The sequence below is a fragment of the Chlamydotis macqueenii genome, chromosome 1 (genome assembly GCF_036417535.1).
Source record: "Chlamydotis macqueenii isolate bChlMac1 chromosome 1, bChlMac1.mat, whole genome shotgun sequence".
Taxonomy (NCBI): domain Eukaryota; kingdom Metazoa; phylum Chordata; class Aves; order Otidiformes; family Otididae; genus Chlamydotis; species Chlamydotis macqueenii.
The window spans coordinates 215,060,367-215,078,304 of NC_141556.1; the positions used below are offsets into that span (position 1 = coordinate 215,060,367).

General features: G+C 68.8%; 1 protein-coding gene across 8 annotated transcripts; it reads left to right on the top strand.

The window, feature by feature from the left end:
* Positions 1–5: 5 nt before the first annotated feature.
* PGAP2 (post-GPI attachment to proteins 2) lies at positions 6–17,035 on the top strand. Of its 8 annotated transcripts, none has more exons than XM_086739835.1 (7): positions 28–93; positions 2,657–2,831; positions 4,066–4,318; positions 7,479–7,585; positions 15,163–15,271; positions 15,514–15,611; positions 15,981–16,335. In XM_086739835.1, exons 2-7 carry the CDS (start codon positions 2,667–2,669, stop codon positions 16,194–16,196), a joined length of 948 nt encoding a protein of 315 aa, XP_086595961.1. In that variant the 5' UTR covers positions 28–93; positions 2,657–2,666; the 3' UTR covers positions 16,197–16,335. The 8 variants fall into 8 exon arrangements, with proteins under 8 accessions (XP_086595960.1, XP_086595966.1, XP_086595965.1 ...); XM_086739836.1 differs by having other exon boundaries at positions 7,479–7,573; XM_086739840.1 differs by lacking the exon at positions 15,981–16,335 and having other exon boundaries at positions 10–93; positions 7,479–7,573; positions 15,514–15,788.
* Positions 17,036–17,938: the final 903 nt, after the last annotated feature.

A 17,938-nucleotide genomic window follows, 5' to 3' on the forward strand; every position in this document is an offset into this window, starting at 1 on the left:
CCCCGCCGGTCCAATCCGCGCGCTTGACGTACAGCGGTGCAGGGGGCGGGGCTGTGTCTTAAAGGGACCGCGAGGAGGCGCTGAAGGGGGGCGGTAAGGCCGGGCTGGGGCCTGGGGCTTTTCCTGTCGTGGCGGCCGGCCCCCGCCCCCGCTCCCCCGCCCCCGCCCCAGGCCTTGTTCGGGGCCCTGCGGAGCTGCGAGGCCCGGGCCCGGGCCCGGGGCGGGGGAGCGGGGGCGGGGGCCGGGGCCGGCCGCCGCAGGAGGAGGAGGAGGAGGAGGAAGGGGAGGAGGCGGCGTGGTACCGGTACCGGGCCCGGGCCGGGACATGGAGCAGAGCGGAGGAGGCTGAGCAGTGTGGGGGAAGGGTAGGGTGATGGGGGGGGTCTCACAGCACTGGGAGGCCCTGGGGGGAATGGGGAGGGGATTTGGGGGGTGTCAGGGGGGAGCCACAGCACTGAAAAGTCCTGGGGGGAATGGGGAGGGGGTCTCTGGGAGGCCTGGGGGGGGTAGGGGGGGTGTCACAGCACTGGGAGGTCCTGGGGGAAATGGGGGGGGGGGTTTGGGGGGGTGTCAGTGGGGCTCACAGCACGGGGAGGTCCTGGGGGGGATTTGGGGGTACTCAGAGGGGTCTCTAGGGGATCTGGAGTGAATGGGGGGTGGGAACCGCAGCACTGGGAGGTCCTGGGGGGCTGTGGCTCACGCCCAGAGGGGGTCTCGGGGAATATGGGGCGCCCAGGAGCGGGGGGTGGTGCTTTGGAGGTATCGGGTACTTGGAGGGGGGGTCCTGTGGGGTGCTGAGGGGGAGTCTGAGGTGCTGAGTGGGTGATGTTTTGGGGGGGGTCTGGGGGACCTGGGGGGTCTCTGGGGCACGTGGGGTGCCTGGGAAGGGTCTCGCGAGGAGTCTGGGGGGGAGGCCTCTGGTGCGGGGCAGGCTCGGAGCCGTTCGGCGCGCGGTACAAAAGACCGGCTTTTCTGTCTGCTCCGCTTTGGGCCAGACCCGTGTGAGGGGGCTGTTCTGGGGACGGCAGGGACAGCGTGGCCCCCCACCGTGAGGCCGTCCCCCGCGGACATCCCCGTGACACGGTGTGCGGTGCGTCCCCGTGGCTGACGCCCCCGTCGGGGGAGCGTTCCCCTCGTCCCCCCGGCCGGCCCGGGCCTCGCTCTGCGGGAAGCGTGGCTGCCCCGACAGCCCTGCCCTGCCCTGCCCTGCCCTGCCCTTCGGGGGCGTCCCCTCGGCGCTGGGGTCACTGCCGGGGGCGCGTGCCAGAGAGGGGAGCCTGGGCCGGCGCGGGATCCCGCTCCCCCTGCTCCTCAGCTCGCTGCGGCGCCGGCCCCCAGGCGCAGGTACAGCTGCCCTTTCGCTTTGCTCTCGTCCTGCAGGCAAACGCCAGCCCCGCCGCAGCGCAGCCCGGGCGAGGGGCCGAGCTGTGCGTCCCAGCTGTGTGGGGTGCCACGGCGCTGGCGGGGACGTCCCTGCCCTGCGGGGGCTCACGGGGGCGGCCGTGCCGCCCTGGGGCCGTGGCCCAGACACCTGCCCCGGCTGGTAACTGGTTTTTGCGGGGATTGTCTATCAATCGGCCTTGTCCTGGAGCCCGAGCGGTGGGGCAGGGATCCCTAACGGCTGCTCGGAGCAGGGCGTCGCAGCCCCTCGTTTGGGCTGCTTGGTGGCCCCTGTCCCCAGGCGGGGGGGAGCCCACTGGGGTGGGAGAAGTCAGGGCCAGGCGCGGCGGGAGGAGAGCTGGAAGGAAGGCGCGAGCGATGATCGGGTCCGATTTGACGTGATCGGGTCCGATTTGATGTGATCGGGTCCGATTTAACATGATCGGGTCCGATTTAACGTGGCTTTGACCCCGGCGGCCTGGGGGCAGCTGGGCCGCGGCCGAGGACGCGCGGGAAGGTTGGAAAGGGTGAAGAGCCGTGGCTGAGGGCAGGAGAGCCGCCAGCGAGTGCTGGGAGGGAGCTGGGGGAGAGCGCTGGGCCGGAGGCGGGCTGCTGGGCGCGACAGACGGATTGTCTGGGCTTGTCTGGCCTGACGGGCAACGGCTGTGTCGTTGCGCAGGGCCCTGGTCCTGCAGGTAGAATCTTGCCCGTCTTGGGGCTGAGCACCTGACTGGGACGGTGCCGGATGCGGGGCTGCGGCGCGCTCGCAGTGAGGACGGCGCCGGGGGCGGCTGGGGATGCGCCGGGGGAGCCGCAGCTCGCGGCGGGCAGCACGCAGCGCCCTTGCTACGTCAGCGCTGTCCCGTGCAGCGGCTCCCGGCGCGGGCCGGGAATGGTCTGGATAGACGTACCCCGCCGAAAAGAGCTCACGTGCCCTTCCAGGCGGATCGGTCTCGCGGTCCAGAGCAGGGCACAGCCCTGCTCCGCGTGCGCCCCGCTGCCCGCGCGCTCCGCTGCCTGCCGCTCCCCGCCGTGTGCGGCCGCTGCTCCGACCCAGCTTGCTGCTGTACGTGAGCCCGGGGCTTCCTGCGGCTCCGGGACGCTGCTTTCGGCTGCGCGGCCGGTGCCCGCCCTAGGGCTGCGCGGCTGTGGAGGAGGCCGCCTCTGCCCCGGTTCCTCTGCCGGCCGTGCATCTGTGCCCGGGGCTGCCTGGGGCTGCGCTTTGCAGGAGCAGAGGGAATCCCTGTCACATGTCTGCTTGCTTGCTTGTTTTCAGGTCCGTCAAGATGTTACAGGTGCCGCTGCCCCTGGATCGAGATGGGATCCTCTTCCGCCTCCGTTTCACCACGCTGGCCGTCGGGACCGTGTTTTGCCCGCTGTTTGGTTTCCTTTTCTGTGTGATCTGGTCTCTGCTGTTCCACTTCCAGGAGACGACAGCAACCCACTGCGGGGTAAGCGACTCTCGCAGCAAAACGCGAGGTCCTCCAAGGTCGTGGCTGCTTGGCTGGGGCAGCCGGAGGGGTGGCGGGGATCCCCTCTTCTTCCAGGCGTTCCCACCAGACGTGGCACAAGCGCGGATAAGCAGCTGCTTACAGGCTGGGAACAGAGGGCAGGAGTGGGTGGTGATTCTCACACCGGCGGGAGATCACCCCAGGGTTTTTTGGGGTCTGCGTTGTTCCTCGTGCCCGTGTGCAGTGGGGTGACACAGGCTGATGGTGACGCCAAGATCCTGGAGCAGGGTGACGAGGCAGGCTGCCGAGGGGGACGACGGAGCAGTGAAGCGCCAGGGCAGTTTGATTTGGTGAAATAAGGAAAGTGCACAGCCGGCGTGCGGTTCTGCCCCCTCCTCACGGCGTGTGCGTATGGGGCGGGGCAGCAGGGACGCTCGGAGGTGTCGGGCAGCTCCTGCTCCTGGGGTGGTGAAACGAGGGCTCCTCAGCTGCGCGCGGGAGGAGACGATGGCTGAGAGCAGGGAGAGGCGAGGCAGAGACCTCTGAGGTCGTGGCTGGCCTGGAGAGGGCAGGCGGGGGTCCGCTGCACCCCTCTGCCAGCACAAGGAGCAGGGACGTCGTGCGGAGGCGGCAGGTTCAAGAGAACCACAACGGAGCTGGTTCGTCGAGCAGGGACTGGCCGACCTGGGAACGCCTCTCCGCAGGACGCGCTGGGGGCGCACAGTCTGGGTGGGCTCTGGGGATCCCAGCAGGATCCTGGATCATGGATCACCTGGTGCACAGCAGTGCTGGCTGGCTCGGGAAGGCCCCGAGCTGTGAGACTCTGGGGGTTGTTCTGGGGCTGCACTGGTGCTTCTCCTGCTTTTACGTTCCCCCCGAGCACTGTCTTTGCCTGCTGCTCTCTCCCGTAGAGCTGGGCTAACGAAGCCGCGCACCCTCCTCTCCTCTGGCCCCAAACCCGGGGGCAGAGAACACGTGAGGGACCGAGCCTGAGCAAAGGGGAGGGATAACGGTCAAAGGGATAATGCTAAGAAAGCCGAGTGGGACCCTGAGCAGGGCGCCCCGGGGGCTGGCCCAGCAGGGCTGCGAGATGGACTGGGGTTCTGCCACCTTACGTTCCCTGCTTTTGAAATAGGAATAAACTTATTTAGGAAAAAAACCCAGCAGTTTTAGTGTCTTGGACAGTATGTCACGCTCCCTCTGCCTCTCCCCACACCCGCTGTCTCTCTTCCAGGTCCCCAACTACCTCCCCTCCATCAGCGCCGCTATCGGGGGCGAGACCCCCCAGCGGTACGTCTGGCGCCTCTGCATCGGCCTCCACTCTGCTCCCCGCTTCCTGGTGGCCGTGGCCTACTGGAACCACTACCAGAGCTGCCACTGCTCGCACCCGCGCTACCTGCGCCTGTGCCACTTCAACCTGCTGCTCAACCTGCTCGAGAACTTCGCCCTCCTTATTCTGACCTACGTGTCCTCCTCTGAAAACTACGGTAGGTGGCTCCTCCCGCGCTCTGCGCTGGCCGTCGCGCCGGGGGTCTTGCTCGCGCTGCCAAGGCTTTGCAGAGCTCTGCTTCACGCCACTGTTTCGAAAGTAGTCAGTCTGGAGGGAAAAACAGTTTAAAAAAAAAAAAATCTCTTATGTTATAACTGGTGCGTATGGAGCAAAGTTGTGTCCGTAACGTGCAAGTAGCCGTGTTCTTCCTAAAATTCGCGGTTGCTGATAATTGGCCAAAACCGTAGGCTGGGTTTTTGCGTCAAGCCTAGGATCAGACCTTAGTGCTTGTTCCCACTCGTGTGCTGAGGCCACGCTGAGCGCGTCTCACCGCCGCTGAGCAAAGGCTCCGTCCCTGCTCTCCGCTCCGTCCCTGCTCTCCGCTCCGTCTCCGCTGCTGAGCTTTGGCTTTGGCTCCCAGCTGGCTGCCCGCCCGCGCTGCGTTCCAGCTGCCTTTTCAACACCCTTCCACAAACCTGTCTGGGGAAGATTTACTGTGTTGACCTGGGAATAAAAGCAGAATTTTTCAGGTTAAATCGGTGTGTGCAGAATGCGGTCACGGCAGGCTGGGAAGCGCCTTCCTCTGGCGCGGTCTCGTCTGGAGTGAGTTTAAGTGCCGCGATGGTGTCCAGCCGCTGTCCCACCCCGAGACCTGGAGGAGGCAGCGGCGCTGGCTGCGGAGGACGCGGAGCCAGCAGCCAGCACGGTGGTGCTGTTGCAGCGGAAACAAACCCAGCTCTGCTCTGCGACTTGGCGGCAGGAGAGCCCTGTGTCCGCTGGCCTGCGCGCAGCTGGAGGGTGATGGTGGCGGGTGCTGTGCCCGGCTGTGGGACCGCGCTGGAGGGTGCAGTCACAGAGTCTCGCAAAAAGAGAGGCCGGGCCAGAGCTCTGAGCTTTGGAGGGGTGCTGGTGAGGAGAGGTTGACAGAAGAGGGTTTGTTTCCTCACGGCGAGGGAGGCGAGGTGGGGCAGGATGCAGCTGGTGTTGCGCTGGGAGCACCTTCCGACTCGCGGTGGGTGAGGAAAACGCTCTGGAAGGGCAGATGCCGTGGGAATCAGGAAGCCTTGCCACCGCTTAGAGCAGCGAGCTGGAAACGGGCCACGGCCGGCGGAGCCCTCGGGCAGCTGGGACCGTGCCTGCGGGCGCGAGGGGTCCAGCCCCAGTGCGGAGCATCGGGTGGATGGTTTGTGGGGCTCCCTCCAGCCCAGCGCTGCCAGCGCAGCGGGGTGTCGCGCTGGGAGCACGGAGCAGTGCTGCTTCCCTCTCAGAGCGGGTGTTGGGAGGCGTTTGCACACCAACGGGCAGGCTGCTGGGGAAAAACAGCCAGCAGGCGCGTCAGCCCCAGCACCCTTCGGGCTGGCGGGACAGCTGACGGCTCGCTGTGCGCGCCTTGTTCTCCCGCCCCCAGGTGCTTCTTGTCTCTCCGGTGCGGTGGTTATTGCCTTCCCGCCCACCCGCTCGTCGCTCGGGAGCCGTGCCCGGAGCAGGCCGTGCCAGGGCCTGGCGCTGGCACACTGGCTGTCGGTCCGATGAAGCTTCCCACCGTTTGGGTGTTCCCTGGCTTCCGGGCTGCGGCGTCATGAGCAGAGTCCAAGGACCTCCCCGGCGTTCGGGGTGAGGATGGAGCTCCTCCAAAGCGCGCTGTCTGGTCTGAACCCCCGGGCCACGGCAGGGTTAAACAGAAGTTAGCCCCAAGTCCTGTTTGGTGAGTGTCACGGAAGCGTGTGCTCCTCGAGGGGAGCGCAGCACGTGGTGACCTCGAGCTGTAGGGCCAGAGCGGGTTTGGAAACCGCAGAGTTCGGGGAGCTGGGATGGCTGGATGTGCACCTCCAGCTGATGGGGGTCTGTGATCTAGGGGATGTTCCTCTCCAGCTCACCTTCCTTGTCCCCTGCCAGCGCTCCCTGTCCCCCACGGCGAGGCGCCCCGTCACCCCCCCAGCTGCCCCCACCACGGCAGGGGACTGCAGAGCAACCTGCCCACGGGGCTTCTCTGACACGCCGGGGCTGGGAGCGTGCCCTTAGGAATTTGGATGTTCTCTTGGGGTTTGGATGCCCCAAAGTGCGTTGCCACCCGGATGGCTCTGCCTGCGCCCCGTTCCATGGCCAGCGGCTCCGAGGAGACTGAAGTGCGGCAGAGCGGCTGGGCAAAAGCCGCACTGCGAGCTGAGGCTAGCCCAGTTTTCTCAGATCCTTATTGCAGACTAATCTCAGGTTTGTGGGGAAAGTTTCAGACCTCAGCTGCCGTGCTGAGATGAGAACGGGCTCAGGTTAATCCTCTCTGCAGGGCACTGCTCACGCCTTCACCTCTGACGGCTGCTTCGCGTGGCTTTCCTTGCCCTGGAACCGAGCGGGGAAGCAGGGAAGATCATTTCTTACGTTCAGGTGGTGGGGAATCGGCCTGTGGTTCGGTTCCTGGAGAGGAGGCTGGGAAACTCTTTTAAACAGAGGCACTAGTTTGAAAATAACTCGCCTGAAGCTGCATGGGCTTTGTGTGTGGCTTTGGGGTTTCGTGAGCTGCTCCGGCCTAGCGTTGCTCCAGCCTGACCCAAAATCCGTGCCAGTTCAGCGGCACGCGAGGTGGCCTCGGTGATGAGGCTGGTGACGGTTGATGGGCAGGTGGATAACGCAGGAGGCCAGAAGATGCCCCTTTCTGTGTCTGGGACTGGCTTACTCCGCAGAGCCCCGTCCTGTGCCTCAGGTTCCCCATCCCTAGAGCGGCAGTGGGGGTGCTGAGCTGCTCTCCGGGGTTTCTCAGCTTTACAGCCCTGTGCAGCAACGGAGACTGCCAGAGCGGGTGCCAGAGCCCATGAGCGCCCTCCTGGCACCTCTGCGATAAGGCTGCCAGCAACTCTCATCCCCCTGCAGCCCTGGGCTTCTGGGGGGGTGCAAGGCGCACAGGAGCAGCTCTGTTGTTAGAGCCCCCTTCCCCTTCTCTGCGTGGGCGCAGCGGTGCAGAGCCGCGCCGTGCCTGTCTCCTGCAAAGACCTTGGTCCCCAGACCGCTGCTCGTGCTGGTGCGCAGCGTCTCCCGGGTGCTGGGGCTCCCCGCAGGGCCGCGTCCTGCAGAAGGCAGCCCTTCGCCCTCCCCAAGCCTGCCCCGCGTTCCCCTGGTGCTCCTGGCTCAGATTTAACAGGAAACCTGTTGTCTTGTTGATTCAGCGATCCACGAAAATGCCTTCATCGTCTTTATCACGTCGGCTCTGGGCCACATGCTCCTGACGTGCATCCTCTGGAGAATGACTAAGAAACACACAGTAAGTCCCGAGGTACAGAAACTTTCCTTTCTTCTCCGCGTGCGGCGCTGGGTGCTGGGGAGGGGGCTCTCGGCTGGCGGTGGAGGGCTTTGGCTGTCGCTTGCTTGTGACCTAACCCTAAGCGGGTGCTGGAGGAGTTAGCACCGCCGGGTGGAACTGGGAAACGCCATCACCAAGATTTGTGGTTTACCAAGACGAAGTGGGGAGGAATCGTTTAATTTCCTATTTTCTAGTTTTCACTCAGAGCTGGCATTTGAAAACTACCTCATTAGTATCGGCGGGGCGTGGGTTTGCTGACCCCCTCTCCTTGCTGGAGGATGCCTGTTTCTGAGCTGAAATTGGCTTCTCTGTGCTGGGAAACCGGGAATCTGCTGGTCCCACAAACTGGGAGCAGCCGCCAGCAGCGGGCGGCAGGCATGGTGCGATCCTTTCCTCCGGGAATCGCTGCCCTGAGCGCTCCCACCGAGCCAGCTGGCCGCGGGTCTCGCGTGCTGGCCTGCCGCGCCGGCTGGCCGCGGGTCTCGTTCTGGCACCGGCACAGCCGCAGGCGGGCAGGGCGGGACATTCGGCGGTGAAACGCCGTGTGCGAAAGCTGCTTTTGCACGTGCGTGCCTCCTGTACGCTGGGCTCTGCCTGGGTCTCTGGGCTTCCCGGACCTCTCTGTCCTTTTCTCCTGGGGATGCGTCTCGCCCAGCTGATCCCCGCAGCCCCCAGGACGCAGTGGGGAGGGTCCCCGGGGCTCCCTGGCTGTGTTGCCCCAGGAGAGGGATCTCTTTGCAAAGCAGAGACCTTCAGGGGAAGCTGTCGGAGCTGTGTGCCGCCACCCCAGGGCTGGGAGCACGCCTCTCCGAAGGGACGGTGTCCAGGGCAGGGTGGGTGCTGTGCTCGGGGTCCGCCCGGACGCGCTGCCCGCGGAGGAGCAGGACGAGCGCGGTGTGTGGGGTCTGCCCAGCCAGTTACGGAGAGACGGAGAGTGCCTGGCTGAGGCTTTGCTCCATCACGTCTGTTTATTGTCCGCTTCCGGCAATTCACCGAGCCCATCCCCGGGCTGGCTGATTTCAGAGACCTGGAAAAGCAGCTTCCAGCAGTTGTTTGGCTGCAGGGTGCCCTGTGGAAGGGACTTTTGGAGATCCTGGGGTTCCCCTTGCTCGCTGGGAAGCGATCTGCTGTCTCTGGTGATACGGGAGTTCGGCAGTCACTCCTTGGCAGCTTTCCCGTGGCTTCCTTTTTTTGTTTCATCTTTTTTGGCTTGTCTTTTTTGGCCGGAACTCCAAGCCCCTGCCTCTCTTCCCCTCGCACAGCAGTTCCCCGAGCAGCAGTCAGCCCTGGGGAGCGCCGCTCTGCAGGCCTTGCACCTCTGCAGGCTGCGGCGTGGCAGCAAACCCGTGAGTTTTGCTTGCAGCGCGTTAGCAGCGCTGCTAGTCCCGCTCTCAGCTCGCGGGAGCAAAACCAAAACCAGATGCCAGCTGTGAGCTGGGCGCAGCGGCTGTTCCCTGGGCTGAGCTCGGCCCGCGTGCCCCGGCGGCGCTGGGTACGTGTTGCTTCTGCCTGCGGGTTGCCGTCCTCTGCCGCGCCGCCCGCCCGGGCTGCTTCGTTGCTCGCTCCCGCGGAGCTGAGGAGGGCAGGTGCGAGGCGCTGGCATGGCCGTCCAGTGCCTGTCCTGCGTGTCCGCACGTCCACGGCCAGGCCGTGACGTTTGTGTCGGGCACGGGCCCAGGGGCACAGCAAACCTGCCCCCCCCAGTCCCGCGGGACTCGCTTGGGCTGGGGGCTGCTGCACGGTGCCACCACGCAGCATGGCTTCCTTGGAAAGGCCCTGCTGACGGAGGGGAGCCCCCCAAAGCGGGGTGTCACCCCGCAGAGCGAGGGCCCCTTTGGGGCCAGCCCTGACCTGGAGCCAGGCTGTCAGCCCCTGCCCGGGAGCGTGGCGTCCCCTGCGCCGGCTCCCTGCGGGGCTGCGTGTCGGCAGATGGAGCTGTCGCCCGACGGGTGAGTTCCTCCCAAGAGGAAAGCCCTGCGCGGCGGTGGGGCTCTCAGATTGGATGTGCCCGGACGAAGCGGGCCAAGGGCTTCACACGCCGCCGGCCGTGCGCGGCATCCTTTGATAAGCGGGCGCTGGCCCTTATCGTCGCCCTGCAGATCTGCCCTGTCCCTCCCTCGGCGTCCCGTGATGTGCCGCTTGGGCTCCGGCTGTGGATCGCTCCCACGGGGCCACGGCTCCTCTGGGCCACGCAGGGTCTCCTGGGCTTATCCCGCTGTTGGGTTCCTCGGGCTGCACGCCCGCTTCCCGGGGCCGGCGGCAGCCTGGCCCGGCTCCTGCAACGCCGGCGGCTCGCTTGGCTCGCCACGGGAGGGGCGGCGGGGCCGCACGAGGCTGCGGCGAGCGCGATGCTGTGGCCACATCCTCTCCTGGCCGCGAGCCGAGTGGCCGGTGGGAACTGCCGGGCTCAGCAGGAGCAGGGAGAAGTTGGGCAGCGCCTCCTGAGCTGGCCGGGCTGGAGGCTCGCAGCGCTGGGGAGGGCAGGGCGAAAGCCCCGTGTAGGTCACCACATCCTGGGGCCAGGTTCTGGCTCCGTTGGTGCCGGTTGTGGGGCTTTTTGTTCATCTCTGCCACTCCCAGCCCTGGAGGTGGCGGTGGCAGGAGGGGACGGCGAGGGGAGCGACTCTGGTCCCGCGTTGTCCCGTCCTCTCCTCTTTGGCAGAGGGTACCGGAGCAGGGGAAGCCACCGAGGGTCCCCAGAGGGTTTCAGGTTCTCCAGAGCCAAACCTGGGACTGTCTCCGGGACAAACTCCGTGTGAGGAGCTGGAAGGCTGGACCCAGCCTTCCTCCAGCTTATTCCGGAGGAGGGAGCGGGGGATCCGTGCACAGCCCCCTCGGCGGCCGCGCTGGGGCTGCGGAGGGAGGAAGGGCCCTTCCCAGGCCCCGCGGCTGGCACCGCTGTTCAGCGCTGGCGGAGGGGGCGAAGCTCCCCAGGTTTGCCCGAGTTTCAGCGCGAGTGACAGGAATTGGTCTTGCAAAAGCCTCGTGCTCGTCGGGGCTCGGTGTTGCAACTGCCTTTCTGCAAGGGCAGGAAGGTGCTGGGGAACTTGTTCGTAATGGGGAAGTACGGGCGGTTTCCAGTTGCAAGGTGGCAAATAGCGAGAAAGGAAAATAGAGCTCTGCAGGAGGGAGGAAAAGAGAAAGCAGGCCGGGAGGAGGAGGGGAAGGGGCCAAGGAGGAGAGGGCTCAGGAGAAAAGGGGAAATGGAGCCCGAGAGCCTCCAGCTGCGGAGTGACCGAAGCACCAGCCCTTCGCGCTCGGCCGCGGCTGGCGTGGCGCTGCCCTCCCTGGCTGGCAGCCGCTCCCCGCTCCGCGCGGCCGCGTGCCCTTTGAAACCCTCCGTCCGCAGCTGGCCCTGCCCCGCCGAAGACAATGAGCGGTGCAGCAGAGCAGAGCAGTTTCACTTCTTGTTTGCAAACATCTTTCCCCCTGCCCCAGCGGCCGGCGGCGCCAGCGCCTGCGTTTCGGCCGGCGGACGTGCGCGCGGTGGCTGCCGGGCTGGCTGCTTCAGGCCCCTCGCTGGAGCTGGGTCCCGGGTCTCGCTGGGCTCTGCCCCACAGCGGCCCAGACCGCCATCGGCCCGCTCTGCAGGGCGTGCCGGCGGGGCTGGCGGCTTCTGGAAAGCATCTCGTGCAGCAAGCGCGAAGGCAGAGGCGCCGCTCGCCTGCAAACCCCGGCTGCGTGAGCGCGGTGGGGCTGGCGGGCGCCCTACTCGCTGCGCCTGGCGCTCCTGTCCCGCTCGGCACTGTGAAGCCGTTTGTGCCGGCGCTGGCGGGGCGGGACGGCTGAGCCGAGTTCCCAGCTGTACCGAGCGTCCCGCAAACGGGGTCGGTGGACGCGCGTGGTCTCAGCCCCGCTCGTCGGCAGCGCCGTCACCCAGCCGGCAGCCGAGCAGCAGCAGCCCGGAGAGGCGGCGGCGGCTCGGGCGAGCTCTCTATAAATATCCCTGCCCCGAGCTCTGGGTGCTGGGCCGGTTCGTCTTTGGGTTCACCGCAGGGGAGCCAGGAACGCTGGAGGGGGAGCCGGGAGCGGCGTGCGGCACGCAGCCGCGAGGGTGCTGCCGGTCCCCCGGGAAGGGATGGCACCGGGAGCGGAGCCGGCGCTTGGGAGGGCCCGGGCGAGCGGAGCTGTTGCGTTTTGAGCTAATGTCGCTTTGCCGTTCCATTCCCTGTCCGGCGGGGTGTGAGCTCTGCGGGGTCCCGGTCCCTCTGCGGAGCAGCGGAAGGAGCAGGAGGCTCTGTGCCTCCTGGCTGGCGTTCCCTGCCTGCCCGCTCGCAGCAGCCGTCCTCCAGCCCTCGCAGCCGGGTTTGCGGGGCTGGGGGCTCCCCTGGGACGGGGGAAGGGGACGCTGGGCGCCTTCCGCGGGCTGGGGGCTGCACGACGCGGCGTCCCGCGCTGTCCAAGCGGGCTGGCGCGGTGCGGCCAGCCTCCTCCTCTCCGCCGTCATCGGGCCGCCTGCTCCCGCCTCGCCTTTGTGCGCGCAGGGAAGGTGCTCGGCTCAAGGCCCGCGAGCTGCTGGGCTCGGTATAATTCACCTGGGGTTTTCTGGGCCAGGCGCGCGTCTGGCTACGGGGGGCTGGCCCAGCTCGGGGGGCGGCGGGCTGCGTGGAACCGGGGTGGCTTGCGGGGGCCGTGGGGCGCCCCGGTCTGTCGTGCCAGGAGGAAATTGCGAGGCCGGGGTTGGCGGCTGGGCATTGCCAGCCCGGCAGCCCCAGCGAGGGCCCGGGGAGCTGGGAGCGCCCCGTCCCTGGGCAGCCGGTGCTGGCGTGGGAGCAGCCCTGTGCCGCGGCGTCCCTGTGCCGCGGCGTCCCTCTGCCCGGCCGCGCAGGGGAGCGGGTCCTGCGCTGCGCTGGGTTAACCTTGGGGTCGGGGTCAGGCTCAGGGTCAGGGTCAGGGCTCGTCCAGGGGCAGGAGGGGTGCACTGCTCTCCCGCCAGGTTTCCAGGCTGGAAAACCGCCCTCCCTGCCTCAGTGCGTGCGCCGAGCGTTTCACAGTCGCTCGTCCCGCGTCCTTGGGATTTTCTTACCCCTGTTTTTCCTCGCAGGGAGCTGAGTGCGGAGGTTCAGCCTCCTGCCAGGCTGCTTGGAGCCGCCAGCTCCCTTCCAGGGCGCTAACCCGGGGATCTCCTTCCCCCCTGCTGCCCCTCGTCCTGCCGCGGGACCCCTGAGGGGGCCTGGTAGGAGCAGCCGCCCCGCAGCGCCCTGGCCCTGCGCCTCTGGGGCCCGGCGAGCGGAGAGCTGCCTCTGGTGGGTCCCCGGCGTGCGCGGGGGCGGGCGGCAGCGCGTGCCGGGACAGATGCCCACAGAGGTTTCTCGGCAGCCGCCAGCTCGTGGTCTGGCGCCGTGCGCTGCTCCTCGGGACGGTCCCTGCGGCAGCGCAGGCGGCCCAGGCAGCAGGAGGAGAAGGGGCACGGGGGTCGTGGGGAAGATGTGGGAGCTGGAGCGTTATCCCTGCCCTGGGGTGGGAGGAGGAGGAAGGAACGGGCCTGCCGTGCTTCGGGCAGCGTGGCGGGAGCTCCCGCTGGAGAGGAGCTGCCCGTGGCCTCTTGCTGCAATCCCCGGGGACGTCCCAGGAGGTTTGGCTGCCTCGGGGTAACAAATTTCTTCCTTATGTCCAGTCTGAATCTGCCTCCCTCTGTTTTAAACCCATCACCCCCCGTCCTGTCACAGCAGGCCCCGCTGAAGGGTTTCTCCCAGTCTTTTCTGGAGTGACACGGTGCGGCACTGCCGTACGCCGCGGTGCGGTTCCGCGCAGCGGGGAGCTGCCGCTCACCTTGCTGCGCCGCGCAGGAAACCGCTGCCGCTTCGCAGCGCAACCGTTTCCGCCGCCGCGAGACCTGGATGAAAACAAGGCTGTTCTGTGACCCGCGTCTCCGGTGCGAAACTTCACATCGCGCCCCGGCCCCGGCCCCGGCCCCTCATTGTTATTGAACTCCAGGGCTGGCACCGCGGCCCGCCCCACCCCGCGGCCCCGCACCCTCGCCGCTGAGCGCCGCTGGCCGCCTGCTTCCCGCTGGGCAGGGCCGCCCGCGCGGGGTCCCGGGAGCCGCTGGGGACGGGGACCCTCGGCAGCTGCGGCGGGAAGGGACCCTCCGGCACCCCATGCGGTGTCGGCGGCGTCGGCCCCGTGTCCCCAGCTGGCAAAGGCGACGGCGAGGCCGTCCTTCCGCTCTGGGTTTTCCTCCCAGCCGTGACCTGTTTGTGCTCGCAGGGCGGCTGGCTGAGCCGGGCTGGGGCTCATGGAAAATGTGATGGGGCAATTTAAATTTTCCTCGTTCTCAGCAGTCCCTGAAAACGGAGTTTTTGTCTCACGCGAAACGTCAGACGAGGGGGAAATTCCCCTCCCACCCGAAAGAGGAATAACCGCCGGTGTCTGGGCCCTCCGTGGCATCCCCAGCCCTCGCGCCTGGCGCCGGCCCCCTCCTTCCAGCCCTGGGGCTCGGGGGGCGGGTGGCCTCCGTCCTGCGCTGGGATGGAGACGTTGGGGTCTCCCCCTGTCCTCTTCAGCCTCGGGGCGCGATTTGGGCTTCCTCTGCTGCAGAGGCTCCCTGCTCGCCCCGGAGCGTTCGGTTTATTTCTGTATCCAGAGCGCCCAGCGTGATGGGAGGGGAGAGGAGGGGGCTGGAGCCGGTACCCAGGGCGGATGGGGCAGTGGGGTGGGGAGCCCACCACGGAGGGAGGGGGCCGGCCCCCTTTGCCGGGGCGTGGGAACAGCCCGGTGCTCCGCTCCCACCCCTGGCGCTGTCGGAGGCGGTGCTGGGGGGCAGGATGGGGCCCCCCCGTGCCAGGGCGGCTCGCGCGACGTCTCCGGCACGGCGCCCGCCCTAGCTGCCGCCCCTTCATGTGGTTTCCTCCTCCCCGGTGCAGTTGCGAGCGACGGGGCGCAGCGCCGGCTGCCGCCGCCTGCGCGCGCCGGTGAATTCCCCGTGCCGGGGCGGTTGGGCAGCGCCCGGGGAGCTGGGGGCCACCTGCAGCCGCCCCCTCCGCAGCCGGGGGATCTGCCGTCTGGTAGAGCCGTTGGCCCAACTTCGGGGAGCTGCGAGGGCCCCGCGTGCCGGGTGCTCCTGCCTCCGGGGTCGCCCGCGTTGGCCGGCGGCCGCGTGGCTTGGTGTGCGACGGTGCCGGAGGCCCCCGTGGCTCCCGTTGCTCGGCTGCGGGACCGAGTCCCCGGGAAACACTGGCAGCATGCCGCAGCCCCCCACGCCGGCCTGCCCTCACGCCCCGGGCAGCACGGGCCGCAGCCCGGGTTATCCCCACGCAGGCACCATCCCCCCACGCGCCCCCAAGGTCCCGGCCCTGCCGAAGCGGCCGGGACGGCCCCTGGTCCTCGTTTGGACGGCTGTGCCCGAGGAGCTGGGGTGCAGAGGGGCTCCCGGGCCAGGGCAGAGCTTCCCTGCGGGTGGAGGCGGCTGCTCCGGCGTCTCCAGCGTCCGCAGGGGCGAGGGCCGAGCCGCCCGCGGCCTCGGCGGGTCCGTGCCGTGCCAGGCGAGGGGGCCGGGGCGGGCACCGGGGACCGGCCGGGGCCGTGACCCCGCTCTTGGCTTCTTGCAGGAGCGCAAGTCCTACAAGTGGAAGCAGCTGCTCTTCTTCTTCACCTTCATCACGTTTGCGTTTGCCGTGTGCGTCTACTTCCACCACAACTGGTACTGCGGCCCCGGAGGTAAGGGGCTGGGGCAGGGCTGCCGTCGCCCCTCGCCGTGCTGTGCGGGGAAGGGGCCCGATGACACCGTGCCTGCCAAATCCCGGCCGGAGGCCAGGAGAGCTCCCCGGGAGGGACAGCGCCCGGCCGGCCTTCTCCTCCCGCCCGGGTTCAAGCAGGGGACGAGCCCCCGCCGCGCGCCCTGTTCCCCCGGGCCAAATCTGGCTGCAGGCTCCCCTCACCTGCTGTGTTTCCCACACCAGTGTACACCATCTTCGCCTTCCTGGAGTACCTGGTCGTCCTCTCCAACATGGCCTTCCACATGACTGCCTTCTGGGACTTCGGCAACAAGGAGCTGGTGGTGAGCTCGCTGCTGGAGGACAAGCACTTCTAGCCGGCCGCGCGCCGCTGGGGCCGGGGTGTTCACCGCCGAGCTGCCGCAAGCGTCGTCCCCGCGTCCTGGGCCCCGCGAGCGTCTGTGTGTGGTCCTGGCTGTGCCTGGAGCTCTCGCGGGGGGGCTGGGGGCTCTGCTGGGGACCCTCGAGGCCAGTACCCCCTGCCCTGGCTCCCTGCCGGCTGCTGGGCTGGGCAGGAGGACAGAGCGGGGCAGGTACCTGCTGGGGGGTGCTCCCGGCAGAGCAGGGTTCTGCTCCCAGCGTCGGGGCACGGGGGGCTGGCCTGGCCCTGCCCCTGCTTCGGCTGGGTGGGCTCACGGTTTTCCTCCCCCCAGGCTGGGAGTCCTTGGCCAAGGTCCTCGGAAAGGGCTGGCGGCCTTTTGGGCCTCGCAGCTTACGGCAGCGTCGGGAGCAGGAGCGCTGGCTGCCCCGCGTCTCTCGGGCCGCCCGGGAGCGGAGCAGCCCGCAGCCGTGGCTCCTCAGAAGGCTTTGCTGCGGCGCTGGGGCTGGGGCAGAGCCGGGCCCACGCCTGCGTCCTGGCTCCGGGCTGAGCGCGGGGGCTGCGGCCGGGGGGGCTGCTCTCCCCTCCGGGGCTACGGCGGGGTCCCGGCCCGTCCACGCCTGCGCCGGAGGTGCCGGCCCACGCGCAGACTGCACGGCAGCGAGGCGGGAGAGCGCGATGCAGGGGGCGCACGGCGCGCAGCAGATGCTGAGGGCATCCCCGCTCTCCTGCTCTGCAAAGGGTGCTGGCAGGGGTGCTGTGCGCCAGTTCCAGCCCAGTTTGAGGAGCAAGGGCCAGTGGGCCGGCGCTGGAGGACCCCGCTCCCACATCCGCACGGCTTCTGCTGTGCCGTAGGGCCGGAGCTGGGGGCTGCGGGGGTTCGGCCATGCTGAGCTGCCCGGGGGGAGGGTGCTGGCGGTCACCCCCCGTCTGCGGGCTCTGGCTGCCGGGGCACGGGGGGCTGCTGTGGCAGGGGTGCCGGGTGCGGGCGGCATCCCCAGGCTCCTCCGCTCCCCCCGTGCGTGGCCGGGGGCTGCTGCCGCTGCTCTGGCTGCCTGCGTGGGCTCACCCCGCGCCACGCTGGGCCGTGAGGGACCGAGGGGGTCCCTGCAGCTGCCCCTCGGGTGAGGGCAGCCACCACGGTGGCTCCTGGGACGTCCCAGCGCTCGTCCCCGCGCTGCCGGGGCTTGGGCAGAGCCTCCTGCGCCATGAGCCGCGGCGCCCCGGCCGGCGGCCGTCGAGCGGGTCTGCCGCACGCGTGTCCATCCGTGAGCCACGCTGTGCCGGGCTCCATCGTGTCCCATGCCTGCATGCGTGTGGCGTGCTGCCCCCGGCAGCGTCTGCGCCATGGTTTTTGGGGTGGAAATAAAGCACTGAGTATTTTTGTGAGCTCTCAGTGAACTGTGCCGCTTCCACCCAGCCCGGCCAGTGCGCAGCCCCAGCGCGGCCAGCGGGTCCCATCCCGTCCCGGGACACCAGGCCAGGGTGGGGTGTGGGCTGGGGTGCAGGACGTGGACCCTGGGTGCTGGGGCTGGGGTGTGGGACGTCAGCCCCAGGTGCTGGGGTGCAGGACGTGGACCCTGGGTGCTGGGGCTGGGGTGTGGGACGTCAGCCCCAGGTGCTGGGGTGCAGGATGTGGACCCTGGGTGCTGGGGCTGGGGTGTGGGACGTCAGCCCCAGGTGCTGGGGTGCAGGACGTGCACCCCGCGTGCCGGGCGAGGCCGGGGCAGGCCCGGTGGGGCTGGGGGAGGCTGGGAGCCGGCCAGGGAGCCGGGCGGGATGCTCGGCGCTCCCGGGCTGAGTTCACCCCGCAGCCGGCAGCTCCGCTCCCCGCCCGGCCCCGGGGACCACTGACCCGGCTGCAGATGCTGCGGGGGCCGGGGCGCAGGAGGGCTGGGGTGGGCGCAGCTGGGGTACGGGACACGGCGCTGGGGCTGGGCAGGGGGCGTGGGCGCTGCCTGGGGCCTCAGTTTCTCTCTGCCCCTTTTGGGGGGCTCCTGCCGGGGCGGCGGGGCCGTGGCGGGGCCCTGACCTCATCGCAGCTGGGAGGGGAGCAGCCATGAGCTCATCGCGCTGCTGCGGGGCCGGGGCAGGGCTGCGTCCCGCTGCCTCGCTCGCCATCCCGCCCCGGGGTCCCCAGTCCTGCGCCGTACCCCGCCGGGGTGCACCCCTGCCCTGCCCGCACCCCGCCAGTCCTGGGGACGGGGGTCTGGGTCTGTGCTCCAGCGCAGGGCGTCCCAGCGAGGGATGGGGGGGCCCCCAGCGCTGCGTTAGCCCCCCAGCGCTGCCCTG